This window comes from Heloderma suspectum, chromosome 5 (genome assembly GCF_057233095.1).
Source record: "Heloderma suspectum isolate Gila_16-S chromosome 5, 16-S_ref, whole genome shotgun sequence".
In the NCBI taxonomy this organism is placed as follows: domain Eukaryota; kingdom Metazoa; phylum Chordata; class Lepidosauria; order Squamata; family Helodermatidae; genus Heloderma; species Heloderma suspectum.
The window spans coordinates 38,241,443-38,256,806 of NC_139462.1; the positions used below are offsets into that span (position 1 = coordinate 38,241,443).

Here is a 15,364-nt window from a genome sequence, read left to right on the forward strand (position 1 = left end):
GATTGTAGATTAATATATAGGAAGATTATGAATGAAATATGACAGTAGCTCTCCACCAATGGAATGGACACTATTGGTGGAATGGATTACCCCTCCTCTCTCCAGCTGCCACATGAACACAAAATCTGCTCCTGAGGGTTGGGGGATCCTCTGGAGTACATTTGGGGGGCATGGGGGGGCAAGAAGGGGAAGGTAGAGTCCTGTTACACAAGAGGAAGTTTGCTCACATGACATTGGATGACATGCTATGTTTTGTTTGCAAATGTGCATTAAAATTAGAAGATTTACATATGTGTACACACTGACAATTTGATTTTTCTTATTTATGTATTTGAAACATTTAAATCCTACCTTTCCATTAACTTGGGGCAGCTTACAATAAAATACAAATAAAATCACAACAATAAAGAAAGCATTTAGCAAAGGTAAGCATTCCTTTCTCTGAATACCCTGAGCATCTGATCTTTTTTCCTCCCTGTTGCTCAGAAAACATTAATAAAACTTTGGAAAATATGTGTTAGAAACGTTAAGATGAAACTTTTAGCATTAAAGCTGTCATTGAGAAAATGTTTCTCCAGCTCTGGAAAAAAAGGATATAGTTCTAAATAGGAAAAACAGTCTTTTCGTGAAATGGCTGTGAGACTATGAAAAGGAAATGTAAATTATAAAAAGAGGTAAGGTCTAGAGGTCCAATTGATTCATGGGAATAAGGCAGTGCTGAGCTAATAATTGGTAGCATGATCATTATAACTCTGCTTTCAAGGTTATGCGTATGACATTTTGCAGCAACTAATGCTTATTTCCAGGAACACGTGATTATGTGATGAAAACATCCTACTGACATATTTTTTTACATATGTAAGAAATCTCTTATTTGGTCAGACATTAATTCCCCTCATGAATATACATAAAAGTGTAATAACCATTTGAACACTGACAGTGATTTTTTTTTTTTTTTTAAGCAAAGTGGCACAGTATGCGACATAAATTAATTTCTCAGGATGACTACAAAATGTGCCTTATGACTATAAGGCTAAACATAAAAGTGTTAAGCAGATGTATTCAAAACAGATAAATGAAGCATTTTTAAAAATAATATGCAACACAACCCTATGCATTTCTACTCAGAGGTAAGCCATTCAGTAGAGCTTGCTCTTGGTAAGTTTGTATAGGATAGCAGCCTAAAATTCAGATGAAAAGAATTGTATATTTGAGATAAAGTTCTGTTATTAACATGCAATAATAATTCTTTCCCTCCCTGTTCCACATTCTTTGGGTTACAGACCCCGAAAACATGTCAACTGTAGAAGAAAAAAAGGCCTAGGAATAAATGAGCAAGTAAAAAACAAACAACTCCTTGCTTAGTAGTGGAAAAGACCTCATGGATTCCCCAAAAAGACGATACTGAAAGAAGTTGAACACAAGTGTGTTCTTCAAAACTTAAGCATCTGTAAGCATTAATGCAGAAGAAGTTAGCGAACCGAAGCATTAAGCAAATAAAATTAAATATATTCTCCAAAAATCCTACAAGCACTTGTCATTTCATCAGGAACTGCTAAAATCCAAATGGCAAGCCATATAAAGTATATCAGTTCCATTATTTTAGAGGAAAGCATTTTATGGTATCTTTTGTCAAGAATACCTCCTCCCCCATCTCAAAACACAATACGTGAAACACATATTGCACCAATCCTTGAAGAAGGCCATATTGTCCTCCAGTTGATACTGAGACCTATCATCAAATGATCCATTTGGTATTTCTCTGCAACTTTGTCATCCTACTCACAAAGCAAGATCTTCAAGCTTCTTCCCTTCTTGGTTAAATAGTCAACTGGGCCTGCTCTTGAAATCCACCCAATGTGAATGTCTCGTGACTGTGAGCAGTGCAAGCAAAATGGAGGCTGATGAACAGGTATCACCTTTTGTTGTTGTTGTCAAAGGTGGTTTCATAACTCAGAAGACTGAAAGCCATCCACTGTCGGAAGGAACTGCAGTTCCCTCCAAATTTGAGACCATCGTCTTAATCTCCTCATATCATTTTTTTGCAATAAGCCATGGTGTCACTCCCTTGAGATGACAAAAAAAAAAAAACAAGAGTTCAGATGTCTGCATTGAAATTGACAGCAGCAACCATGGTAGCACATGAGATGATCACACCACAAGCTGTTTTGGCACACAAGTCATGCTTCTGATTTTAGTCAGCACAGCAAGTATGGGGGGTATGAACCAGTGATACAGTTTATGAAGGTGAACATGGAAGCAAAGTCACTATATTCCACTGGCAATTAGGTACAGTACATTTCATAGCACTGAGCTCATATTTGGTCACAATTTCATGTAAACTAGTTCATGGCGCTTGTTGTCCATGCAGGTCCACAAGTCAAAAGAAAAAATGGAAAACTGCAGAAACAACTCAAATGTTTATGGGTGTTCCCTCTATAGAGATTAACTCTGTAGAGAGACTAGTACTTGATTTTGCAAGTTTGTCACACAGTTTATATTTTGCCCGATTGCAGATGTAGGTGAAGAATAGATGTACACATGGACTACTGCAAACAAGTAGAAACAGCTACATGTAAACATATTTCAGACTTTTCAGACTTGTAAAATCAATGGTTCCGTTTTCAACTATAAATACAAGAGGTGGAGCGTTATATACACAACTTCATGCTTGAAAAGTTAGATTCATCACTGCAAAGAGACAAAAAGAAACATTTTGGCAAGGTTAGTACTGTAGCATTCAAATGTTTGGGTTCAACTGTATAAATGTTGGGTTGGATAAAGAGATGAGTGAACAGAGTTCCTCTCACAGAACAGGGCACTTTCTGCTCCTGTGAATGGAAAGAGGGAGACTGTTTTCACCATTTCCCCCTTCCCCTGCAGAAAATGTGTTCTGGAGGGTTGAGGAGGTGGAAGCAGGAAGGGGGAATCAGCAAAAACTTTCTAAGTATTGTGTTAATATTCTGCCATTCCCTTTGATTGATCACATTTTGCCTATTGGTGCCTGATGGTATGGGTTATATAGGGATTAAAATGGAGACGCATAAGAACATTTGATGGTCTCACCTTTTGCCAACAGCCAGGCATTGGTAACCCATCTGGTCCCTGTTTAAAGAACAAAGTTCAAGTTAGTTACTGAGCTTGATAATATATCTCACCAAATACCCGCACCATTCCATGTTCCACAAATTACAACTCTAATTTGGGAAGATGAGTAAAATTCCAATGTTCAAGAGAAGAATGGGTGGGATGCATGAGGATTTTATTGATACATATACATACATATATACATACATACATACATACATACATACGTACGTATATATATAATCCTGTGTTCCTCCTATTCGTTGAAGAAAAATTCACTACCATCACCAATAGTTGGTGAAATCATAGGAACACTTTAAAGTTTAACAAATGCCTTATTTCATGCAAAAATATGTATGGCTTTGATATCTACAGTGATCCATATATCATAGTGAAAATGGAATGACAATTAGGGTTCCAGTCCAGCAATAAGCATGTTGTAGGGGGCCTTTAGCAGTTCACTGCCTGGGATCAATTGTGGAATTGAGCTGGATCACTTAGTTCATTTGGGTAGGACTAGATAGGCTTGGCAAATGCTAAACTATTCAGGACAGTTCTTTCCATGACCAAGAGTATATCATTTCTATCTGGAGTTCACTGGAATTACTTTCCTAGGAGTTAAGTCAGTTATAGACATGATGGCATATTTTCAGAATGAAATTAAAATTATCTAAAAGATAATTAAACAAATGTAAGCTCACAGAAACAGCGGCAAGGCTATTGTCATTAGGAGTTCCTAAATGGGTAATTAATTATTGTTTCTTATTTTGTATTGTATTGTATTCTTTTAACCATTTGTATTATATTTTATCCTTTTAACCATCTGTATCCATCCAGAGAATGTGTTATTGGTTGGATTAAGGGCAGTATCCAGTGCTGCCTGTGCACTAGCGGGACCCACCACAAGCGCAACAGGAAGCTAATGGATCCTGCAGCAATCAGAAATGAGTGAAATGCTCATTTCTGGAATGGGGCCGGTGAGCAGAGTTTGCAGAAGGGAGTTCCTCTGACCTGTCCCATTCTGGAAATGGGCGTTTCTGCTTGTTTCCAAGATTACTGTTGGAAGCGTTAGTTCCTGTTGTGCAAGCACAACAGGAACAGCAGGAGTTCAGTGGCAACATTGGATACTGTCCTAATAAATAAATACATTGTATAGGTGGTATATGGCTGTCTTGAATGGGATCCAGCTATCTCTATCCATATGTCTAAGTACGTGTGAATGCTGGAGATCCCCAATTTCCTGTTTTGAAGATTACTCCCAAAGATCTCTGACTTGTGAGCAGCTTGTTGGATGTTACAGGGGGCTACAATTGAAAATGGGCCCCCTAAAGCCCCACTGCACATAGACAAGTTTCTCCATATAAAGCTTTGGATACTGGCTATTGTTAGCAAGACAGGGCAGTTAAGGAATTATACATTTCTATCACGTACATCCAGAATCTGCTTACAAGCTGTTTGACTCACAAATTGTCTACGTTGGTTGACTTTAAGTGGGTTTATTTCAGATACAAAAACTCTCCTTTTCGACCTGCTATGCTAGGTGCTTAGGCTGAGCTGTCATTAGTGCTGTACCAGTGCAACATCATAAATAATAATAACATTACCTGGCACTGAAGAATGACAGACCAGTGAAGATATTTAGGATCAAGGTTAAATTCAAGAATTCTGGTTCTGATTATTTATGGATAGGCCTACTTATAATTCCACAACCCAGATGAGGCAGTGAGATTGTTAGTGAGTGAAGTCAATTTGGAATGCACAGAGAGATCCTTTATATTATTGATTTCTAAATGATGGGAAAAGTCTGATCCTGCAAGGCTGATCAGAACAGTTGTCTACTTTACATTAGAATTTTCTACCTGCCAATAATTCTAAGAAACCCTAGTAATTTTCCCCTCTATTCTTTGAAACTCTTCAATAACTTGAGCAAAACATGGTTAGCTGCTAATATGTTTGTCTTATAGCTGCATATCTATAGGATAGTTTTCCTTTATTTCCAGACAGAAATGATACTTCAAAAGCAAACATGTTTTCAAGAATTATGAAGGCATGCTTTATTTACTTGCAACCAAATACATGAACTATAGGTTATCATGAATTAGAGGCAAACCAAATATAACATGGACTTTATACGCAGATAAAAGACTTTCCTGACAATTTAGATTAGAAACAAGAAATTGTGCTTGAAAGAAAACCTACTTAACTTTAACATTCAACTTTAAAGAATCGTGCTTAAACTACAAACAGTATCAGAACATGCAGATCAAATCTAACTGCTAACCATTAAAAAGCCTTTTGCGTTCTCTAGAAATGTGTAGATAATGTTGTTTTTTTTTAATCATAATAGTGAAAATAAAGAGTGTTGCCAGATTGGTACAAGGGAGAGGGATCAACAAGTAGAATTTTAGTATAGGTAGGAGTCTAAACTCATGCTAACATAGAGTGGGGAAACTGTTGTGTATATTGTGGGAAATTAAGTTCCAAAGGAAAGACCGTTACACTGAAAACATTTAAAAAACGAAGACAGTGAGGGCTTTGGGCTGCAGGCCATTAACTCCTTACAAAGGTCTGATAAATTTTATTTTCAAATGTGCATAGCATTCCAGTCGGTAGTGGAACTGATTATGGGGACTACAGACACATAAGTGAGGTCCATAAGACCAACTCCCTGTTAATGCCTCTTACATATCTATATAATTTTAGTCAAAAAGACTAACACAGTCATCAATGAAAACATTGGGTTGGATCCAGACTGAGTCATACTTAGGGTAGGTACATTGAAATCAATGGAACTTAAGTTACTCATGGATAATGTGATTTCTAAGCATGATTAGGTCTCAGTCCAACCCATTGGCTGCAATAGAAAGCACCATGGAGCATTCCGTTTTAAATGTCTGTTCGAATACGTCAAAAGACAGTTCCTACTATCAATACCAGGGAAATATTTTTACTCATACCTAATAGAATTGTGTGGGCAGAGTATTCCCTTGACATCAAACAAACTGAACAGCTCTCAGTCATTCAATATTCTATCGCTGTATTTGGAGTTTGTTTGAATGTGTGAGGGTTTAAAGTTTGTACTGGGATGTCTACTGGGTGCCTCTGGGTGTGCTGGACCTGCCCCCCTCAGTTCAGACTTTGCTACATTGAACCTGCAAGGTCTGAGCAGAAGTAGAATGAGACTAGAACTCTCCACAGGATTCTAAATGAATCTGATAAAACAGGGTCCAGTGATCAGAAAGAGTTCTACATGTGCTCAAGCAATCGTGAGTAGAACTCTTGTTCGGACCTTGCTGCTTCAACACGTCAAGATCCGACCTGAGGTGGGATGAGGCCAGCATATGTGGAGACACAGGAGGCAGGCCTGGCATACATGGCTCCTTCCAGTACACATTTTTAGTCCTCACACATTCTCTTGAATGCCTGAGCAGGGCTTCCGTGCATACTGGAACCTATGGCCACAGTCCTTTTTGGACACAGACCTCCTATGTGTGTGTATATTTCTCCATTCATTGAAACAGAGGAGTGTGTGTGGACACAGTGGGTAGAATCTGATAAAGGTCCTACTTAGAGAAGACTTAAGTTAGTCATCATGACTAAGTTAAGTTCCATTCATTTCAATGGGTCTAGACTTGCATTGGATTTTACGCAGTGCTTGCACCAGGTTTTGGAGGGCCCTTGGGTAAGACGTGGGTCCACCTTCTTCTCACTGCTGTCACCACTGCCATTTCTCTTTGGACACAATCCACCCAGCCGCCCAGAAGAAAAGGGCAAGGCAAGTGGAGGATACTGCCCCTCTTCCTCAGTCTTGTTGCTGCTCACTTTCTTAGAGGGAACAGGTGAAGAAGCGGCAAGGAGGAGGAGCAAGGGGGCCGGTGGCTCTAGGGCCTGGCAGGAAGCACTCTGGTGGAGCGTGGACCCTGGCAGATTCCCAATGATATATTGGACATCAACGCCAGCCCTGTATGGAGCCACTCCCTCCATACAGTTAACAAGGAAGGCTCCACAGGCACATAAAGATGAGAAAGCTTACTGGTTTGGGGTATCTGTATTGATACCCCAAACCACCGTATGATATAATTGACTGTAATTGACCACCGTATTGATATAATTACAGGGAAGTATCACTGATTTCACATCCATGTGCTTTGGATTAGGGTTTATTTATTTTTTCCTGTGCACAAGTGTTATATCACCCGTTTTATTATCTTTAAAAGAGAAAAGCCACACACCCAAGTCTCAAAAGTGTCAAACACGTTCAGCAATGAGCTAAGGGTCACACCTATGGGCAGAGCAAGCCTAATTATGTCAGTTGACCGGTCAGGTGATTTGTGTATCTGCTTTGGGTCAGCAGAGTGGACAATTTCATTCATGGTGAGTACGGCAGCACATTTTTGGGTGGTGGTGACAAGGATGGGAAGACAAACAATCCTAAAGGGGAAATCATACTTATTGCAAATGTTGGAATAAAACAAACTCAGATCCACTGTGTGATGCTCAGCTTTACGCTGCAGATGTTGATAGGATGTGTGATCTGTGGGTGCTGTTATTGTCACCAAAGCAGCCACTTTGATCATGCACATGCATGTATAGGGATGTAGAATGTAAAGTCTGGTCATTGCAAACTTTACATTGGAAACAAGTGACTGGAAACACAGGAATCACATGCAGGGTTGGAAGGAAAGAGCAATACTGTACCAATTGGCAAGGGGCATCCAGCCCATCCAGGCCTGGCTGGCCTGGCTCCCCTTTTTCCCCCTTAATGCCACGGAATCCCTGTTTGTAAAGATTAACTTGCAACGTTACTAAGAAATGTCTTTTGCATTGATTTAGCTGGAACAAGCAAACAAGAACGAAGGAAAAGAGGAGCAAGCTAACAAGAAGAGCGACCAATAATGATGCTGGTAGTTTCCTTCCTAGAAATAAGTCAGGTATCTGGGACAAGTGACCTATACGGCTGTCTTTACATGAGGTATTTATAGTGCATTCATGACTGGCCACCCACGGAAGTTTCCCGGTTCATTACATGACGCCATCATAATCCAGGGCCCTTTCTGCGCTATCCCAGGCAAAAAGCATAGTTTTTTTTTTAACTGTTTAAATGAGGTATTTAAATTAAATGGGGTACACCACCATTTTTCAGCCACTACATGTTTTTCATTGAAATACATATGGGCTGGTGAGAAAGGATGTTTGGTTGCATTCCTTGTCTAATGAGCCAATTCTCATTGCGCCCCAGATATAATAGGAAATGCTCCTGGGGGATCCTAGATTTTCCTTTAATGTAGAGACATCCTATGACAAACAACAACTAGCATCCTGAATGCAAGCATTTACACAGCAAATTATGGACAAATCTGCCATGAATACCTAGTTTATGTTTAAAATTTAAAATGTTACTTTAAAGAGAGTTAGGCCAAATGTCTGTTAGGTGTTTTTTTTAAAAAAAAAACACCCTGAACAAGTGGGTTTTTTGGTCTTACTGAATACCAGCATTACACAAAAACTGTAGCTTGTTCCTCTTTATATTGTGACATCCTACAATATATTATCTACTGTAAGAGGAGACATTTCCAATACATGAGTGAGACGTACCAATGGGCAAGGTGCATCTAATCCCGGGGCACCCTGTTCTCCTTTCTCCCCTTTAGGCCCCTTTTTGCCTTTCTTTCCCTTTTCCCCCTGTGGACACAATAGTTTGGATAAAACAAATGTTTCATTCTTTTCAGGGAAAAAAGAGAGATGTTTTAAAAGATTTTTAAAATTTTTATTTTTAGCCAATGGACAGCTGAAAGGACACTTACCACCGTGTTCTAGTTTGCACGAGGCATTATGCAGAAAAATAAATTATATGATGATCATAAGCAACAACTGCATCAGTTTGGTTGTATTGAGTTTCTGTATTGATGTCATTATTATGGAGGCTTTGAATCCTAAAGCAGGGCTTGAAATGATGACCTATTTGTTGGTTATTTGTCCTAAAGAGGTATCTGAAAACCCCTTCAAATAAAACTCACCCAGTTCAGCCATCTCTTGAATGTGTTTATTTATTTAATGTATTTATTACATTTCTATACCACACCCAATAGTCGAAGCTTTCTGGGCAGTTCACAATAATTGATTGATATGGGAGTTCCAATCAACTTTCCAAGGGCCAATTCACATATTACCACAGTGGTGTGGGAAGTAATTTTCTGGCCTTGATTTCCCACAGGAGGGACTATGGTTCTTTCCCAAGGAAGTGCTGGGAGCACTCCTAGGGGCAGTGACATTTGCATGAGAAGGAACATTCACCCAAACCCACATACTTTTTATATGCATGGACACATTTCTAGAGTTACGTAGGATTAAGCCACAGGAAAGTGGGTCCCCATGCCACTGCAGTGAAATGTGAAGTTCGCCTGAGATCCTGTTCAGAAGAGTTTCCACATCCTTCACAATGGAAAAGGGAAACTCATGCCTTTGCGTACATGGAGCTGCCCACCCCACTGAATGGAATGGGAAATCCTGTACACACAGGAATACTGCATATATCTAAATGTGCACACACAAATGGAAACATTTGGAAAATCAAATAATGTTTGCTGTTTGTCAGTGAGGGAGATGTTTTTCTAAGAGTGCTGCACCTCAGTATTCAGGACTGAATGCTCCATTCAGAAGCTTATTGTTGAGCTTATGAAAACTGAATATATTGATATAGTTATGGTGAATAGAATAAAGTGGAATAGATGAACTAAATCTTTGGTGGATTTTAATGAGGTCAATTTGCTTCAACCCATCTTTCCCCCAATTATATTTTGTTTATTAGTTCTAATATGGTCTTTGCCAGACATGCTCTGTTAATCCCATTTTTAAAAAGTTCAATAAAAAGTCGTTAGTTGCCTAGAAAATCAGGTTTGGATTCCTTTTCCAACCCTGCAAAAGTATTCAAAAGAACCAAGTTTCTTGATCTCAAGATACTCTAATATTTTTTCCAATGGAGTTTCTCTTTCTAATTAAAATTACAATAAAATGTTCACTGGCATTTTTCATGGATTAAAATATCACCTTCAGATCTTAGTCATGTGCCTGAAAATAGAACTCCATTTAAAGAAGTGTGCATTATGGAAATTTCAGAATGTAGAGTTAATGTAACAGATTTTACTAAACAAATTTGATGATTAGAAATATAGAACTGCTATTTGTGAAAATGACTTCATCTTCAGGCAGTGGGAGAGAGTTTGAGAGCTAATTTAAAATTGTCTTCACAACTGATCAGATGATCACAATGGTAAATGGGTTTCAGACTTAGTTTTCAACACAACCAAAAGTGCTTCTATTTTTATTTTTATTTAAAAAAAACACCACACGCAATGAGGGAAAATTAAGAATATTAGGGAGTTGGAGAATAGCGGAAGGAAAATTAGTAGAATAAAATAAGGAGCAACCAAGGAAGGATTGTCAAGGTCATGGTTGTAGGAAAGATTTAATTTCTAAGGAAAAGGGTAAAAAAGACAAGAAGAATTGTAAGGAGACAAGGTAAAAGGAGAAGGGAGGGATGCACCTCTGGAAAGGTAGACAAGATTAGGATGACATATAGCAATGGACATTCACCCATTTTCTCACCAAAAATATTATGCATCCATTTACAGCAGAAAATAAAATGTCTGATACAGTCCCTTTTTAACACAACAATATTTAACAAGGCAGAGCATACCTCCTATAAAATAAATGAAAAACTGTCAAGGACCCCAAAAGAGATAGTCTTTCCCCTTAAATTAATGTAATAAATTAATTATCGTGCTGATATATATTTAAAAAGCGACATCACACAACACACATGATATACTATGGCATATAGGACAAACATTCCAATGAGAATCAAACACATATCCATGGAGAGATATACTGTATTACATCATATGAACTATCTTGTCTGTGTGCCAAAATGTTTTGGAGTACAAACTGCAGAACTTAGTGGATGATACACAGAAAACTGTGAGTAAAAGGCAGTAATGGGAGCTAGCAGTTCTAAAAGCAACCCAAGATGAGCAGAAACACTAGTTTCTGGAATGGAGCAGGTCAGCAGAACTTGTAGAAGGAAGTTCAACAAACCTGTACTGATCCAGATTCTAGAAACAAGCATTTCTACTTGTTTCTTGGGTTGCTTTTGGAACTGTCAGCTTTCTGTTGCGTGAGAGGTGGGTCCTGGTTGCGCAACAGATCAAGCGGGAACACAGCAGAAGATACTGCCCAAGAAAAGGAACTTTCTTTGAAACAGTGTTTCTATTATGGTAACGAAAGTGATGGACATTACACATTTTGCCTTTTGTACTGATCATGTGAGAGTTGCTCTACACTCTATTAAAAAATATATTACCCCAAATGTGAGTTACAGTTTCACCAAGGCCAGCATTACTCTTTGACAAGCCTAAATGCCAGCACAGGTATAGGAAGTGTGCTGAGAGTGAGCAGCTACTTATTTGTTTATATACTTATCTCCTTCTTAACACAAACTCTGAAGAGGCTGAGCACAAAGCTGGTGTGGTTCATTGAGAGACAGATGGGTTCGGGCAAAGGAATGAGTAGTAGGTGGAGAGAAGGAAAAGTGAAGGAAGACTGATCAAGGATTGTGGCCAAGCTGTGGACCCAAAGAGGGTTTTGACGAATAGCTGGTGAGTCAGAGAAATTGAAGGGACTGGCATATGAGAAGTATTTTAATATTTTGCCTAAGATACTGAAGTCCCTAAAGTAGGGCGTTAATCCCACAATCTTTTCAAAATGTGACCAGGAAGAACACTGGACATTTTTATTTATGTAGGATTTAGATTTGGACCAAACGTTTATGGGTTCTAAAGGATAGAAGAAAATTAATGGATTTGAAAGGCAGATTTCATCCAAATGTCAATTCATGACATGCTCCTAGAATACCTAAGGGAAATCTATATAGTTACAAAAGCCACTTCATCCTGCAGTTTAAAATCATTGACCTGGTTCTCATGACACTACAGCCCACCATGGCTTAATTTACCTGTGGGGCTGCCAAGTCATGCCAGGTGCCCACAGGCACCATTTTTGCACAGCACCTGGCTTGCTGTGGCTTGTCATGTCATGCCAACCCAGGTGGCAAGGGTTGTTTGAGGGTTAGACAACCCTCAAACGATCCCTGCTGCCTGGGTTCACATGACATGACAAGCCATGGCCAGCTGGGCACCCATGGGTGCCATGCAAAAATGGTGCCTATGGGTGCCCGGCAGAACGTGACAGCCCCTGCGAGTAAATTATGCCACAGTGGGCTGTGTCATGCGAAGAGACTTCAATTGATGAATTATGGTCTGGCTAGGTGAATGTAATGGCCTCATCCTACAAATAAATGGTTCTGATCCGGAAACTCAAGTATTATACAATGGCACAAGCCATTATATTATGCCACTGTTTTGTGTTCTGCAAACTGAAATGGTTATTCTTCAATACCTAGTTTAGTTTGAATAACTATTCTCTTCTGTTCATTTTTCTCACTTTAAAGTTAATATTAGGGGTGTGTATTCACTCTGGATGAAGCACAAATTCCAAGGTGAAATGGGACACTTTACAGATATCTTCCCACATCTGAACTCTGGCAACTCTAGTCTGAAGCAGTCCAAACTGAGGTGGGCTGCTCCTGAAGCTTCAGACCTGCCTTGGAGTTTTGGAGGGTGGTTTTTACTTTTGTAAGCCCGATTTGATATGTTTTCGAACCTTTCAGTGGGTGTAGCAGGGGCCTCTGCAGGTGGTGAATCTCCTCTCCTGCCTGTGGAGATCAATGCAGGGACACCGCCAGCTTATCTTAAAGTGCTCCAGCAAGCTAGATCTGGGGATTAGGATTGCTCTGATAGTGTGTACCAAGCTCTACATTTGTGTACACGTTCATATATTTCAATGAAGAGTCAGGCATGCACTCCACTAAGGATGAAACTGGAGCGTGGCAAATATAGTGTTGCCCCTAAGCCAGTTTCTGGGAGGGGTGCTAGAGGCAAAATCTGAGAAGTAGGGATGTACAATCATTTAATTCCTGTTCACAAATCATGTGAACAGGTCTTTCTCATGACCACAAATGAAATCAGAAACATAATTCTCAGGGAACGTTAGCAATTTCCTAAGTTACACTTCTGTTAAAAAAAATGTGCACTTCTCAAAAGTGCATCATTCCAAAAATGGGCATCCCCCCAATGCATTTTCATGCTTTAGCCTATGGGGGAAAAGTACACATTTGGGGGTGCATGCCTGGAAAAATGCATATTTTTTGTGCTTGGAAGTGCAGACTTTTTCTGTTTGTTTTTTTTTAAAGATGCTCACGTTCGGGAGTGAGAATGAGGCAAGATTAGCATGGAGGTGGAAAACAGAGAACTTTGACAAGCTCGAACATCACTCATTCTCCCATCTCTACTCAAGAGGCAGAGGAAGTGTCCAGATCAGTTATCTCCCCACCACACCCCATGCACAAATCAAATACATTTTTTTTAATTCAAAACCCCTGCACCTATTTGTATCAAATGTGGTAGCCTTCATCTCTTCAGAAGGGGCTACATACTGTGCCTCCAAATTTCATCCAAAAATAAGGTCGAGGCATTCCTGTTAATTCCTCCACACACACATTTTACACCCTCATTGCACAACCCCCCTGCTTATACTAGTATGAAATCTGGCAGGCTTCACCCACTCAGGAAGGGTTCCTATGCCTCCAAATTTTACCCAATTCTACCAAACAATGAAAACGTTAACGACAGTTGATTTCCTTATTATAGTAAATAAGACATCCAAAGCTTCGGAAAATGGGCTGAGGAAAGGCTCCACCTTAGATCTGAATCGAAGTTTGATGTCAGTCCACAACTCTGAATCGAAGTCCAAAGCACTGGAATGGGTCCTGAACAAGTTTTTTCCCCTGTGCACACCCCTAATGAATGTTAGACTTATCCTGCAATGCTGCTTCCACTTTCCAGTCCCGCATTAGCCCCTTTCTTGTGTTATACACGCGAAGAGGAGAGGGCAGCTGTGACGGCTCCATTCCCAATGGAGGGTGGCCCCTGTCCCCAATGTTCATGCATGAGGTGTGGATGGCTGCAGGGGGAAAGGCTATAAATGTCTATGCATGTACACTTCCCTGGGAATGGAATCCTGACAGTGCGAGGTTCCACCTCCTGGGGTAGTCTACATGTTGGCTTTCCCCTCGCAATCATCCATGCCTAACACATAGACATTGGGGGGGGGGGCAGAAGAAGCTGTGCAACTTTGTGTGCAGGACCAACAATGGAGCCCACTCCACGGTAATTGTGTGAAGACTCTCCCATGAGTGTAATGTGGGAAGGAAGCTACTGGCAATGTATCTCTTTGCTCTCGTTCTTCATTTCTGAAACATGGTCCTTTCAATCCTGTCCACAGAACTGAATGGCAAAATGCAAGAGTTCCCTGTGCACATCAGAGCTCCCAATTCCCAGCATTGCAGGTGCAGCGAAAGAACTGAATAGAGGAGCCCAGGCATGCATGAGAGCCCTGTATGTGCATCACAGCTCCTGCACTTGCCAGGAGAAGCCGGATTGTGGCACGTGGGAGCAATCCAACAACGGGCAGGCTGAAGTTGCCTCAACAGGATTAAGTGCTTAATTGTGCACTTAACCATCACTTTCAAGAGGACTCAAACATGCCTAATTTTTTCTGGATGAGCTCATAGTTTAGCTTTGGTCTTCTCAGCGATGAGCCAGATGCTTACAAGGTATAAATACAGCACACGTTTAATTGAAGTCAACGGACCTATATTGATTTACATAGCTGTCAATCTGGCTCACTGTCTCCTACCTTGTTGCTACTCCAATGTCTCTTGTCAGTAACTGTTATATAAACAAACACAGACTGCCAGGAGTCTTGGAGGAGAAAGCCTTTCCCATTATGGAAACTGCTGACCTTTTTGGATCTGGATGGAAGCTTTGTTTCACATTCTGACAGATGACTTTGTCTAGCAAAGATCCGTGACATGGCTTTTGGCACACAGAAGGAAGAAAAGTCAAGATTAATGGGACAGATTATAGGACTGGGACAGAAAAGCTGACTAGGCTAAGTGATGAAACAACGGTTAATAGCATTGAGGTCACCTTTTCTCCCTTTTCTCCTACATCACCCTTTTCTCCGCGAGGACCAGGGAAACCCTATAAAAAATGAACAAAAATACCTCTATTGGCTTCTGTATTTTGATATGTGGGTTTATTTTTATCGTATAACTGAATTATATGCACGCAGCCCCCCCGCCCCAAATATTGCACCAAAT

At 40.0% G+C, this 15,364-nt stretch overlaps 1 protein-coding gene across 1 annotated transcript in view; it reads right to left on the reverse strand.

Moving 5' to 3' along the window:
- Positions 1–959: 959 nt before the first annotated feature.
- LOC146343794 (uncharacterized) overlaps positions 960–15,364 on the reverse strand; it is a 116,146-nt gene continuing 101,741 nt past the window's right edge. Inside the window, exons 28-31 of the mRNA XM_084859753.1 lie at positions 15,192–15,245; positions 8,683–8,769; positions 3,067–3,105; positions 960–2,691 (exon numbers count right to left, since the gene is read on the reverse strand). Of these exons, the coding sequence (XP_084715879.1) occupies positions 2,689–2,691; positions 3,067–3,105; positions 8,683–8,769; positions 15,192–15,245 (183 nt within the window). The 3' untranslated portion in view covers positions 960–2,688. The remainder of the gene's footprint in view (positions 2,692–3,066; positions 3,106–8,682; positions 8,770–15,191; positions 15,246–15,364) is intronic.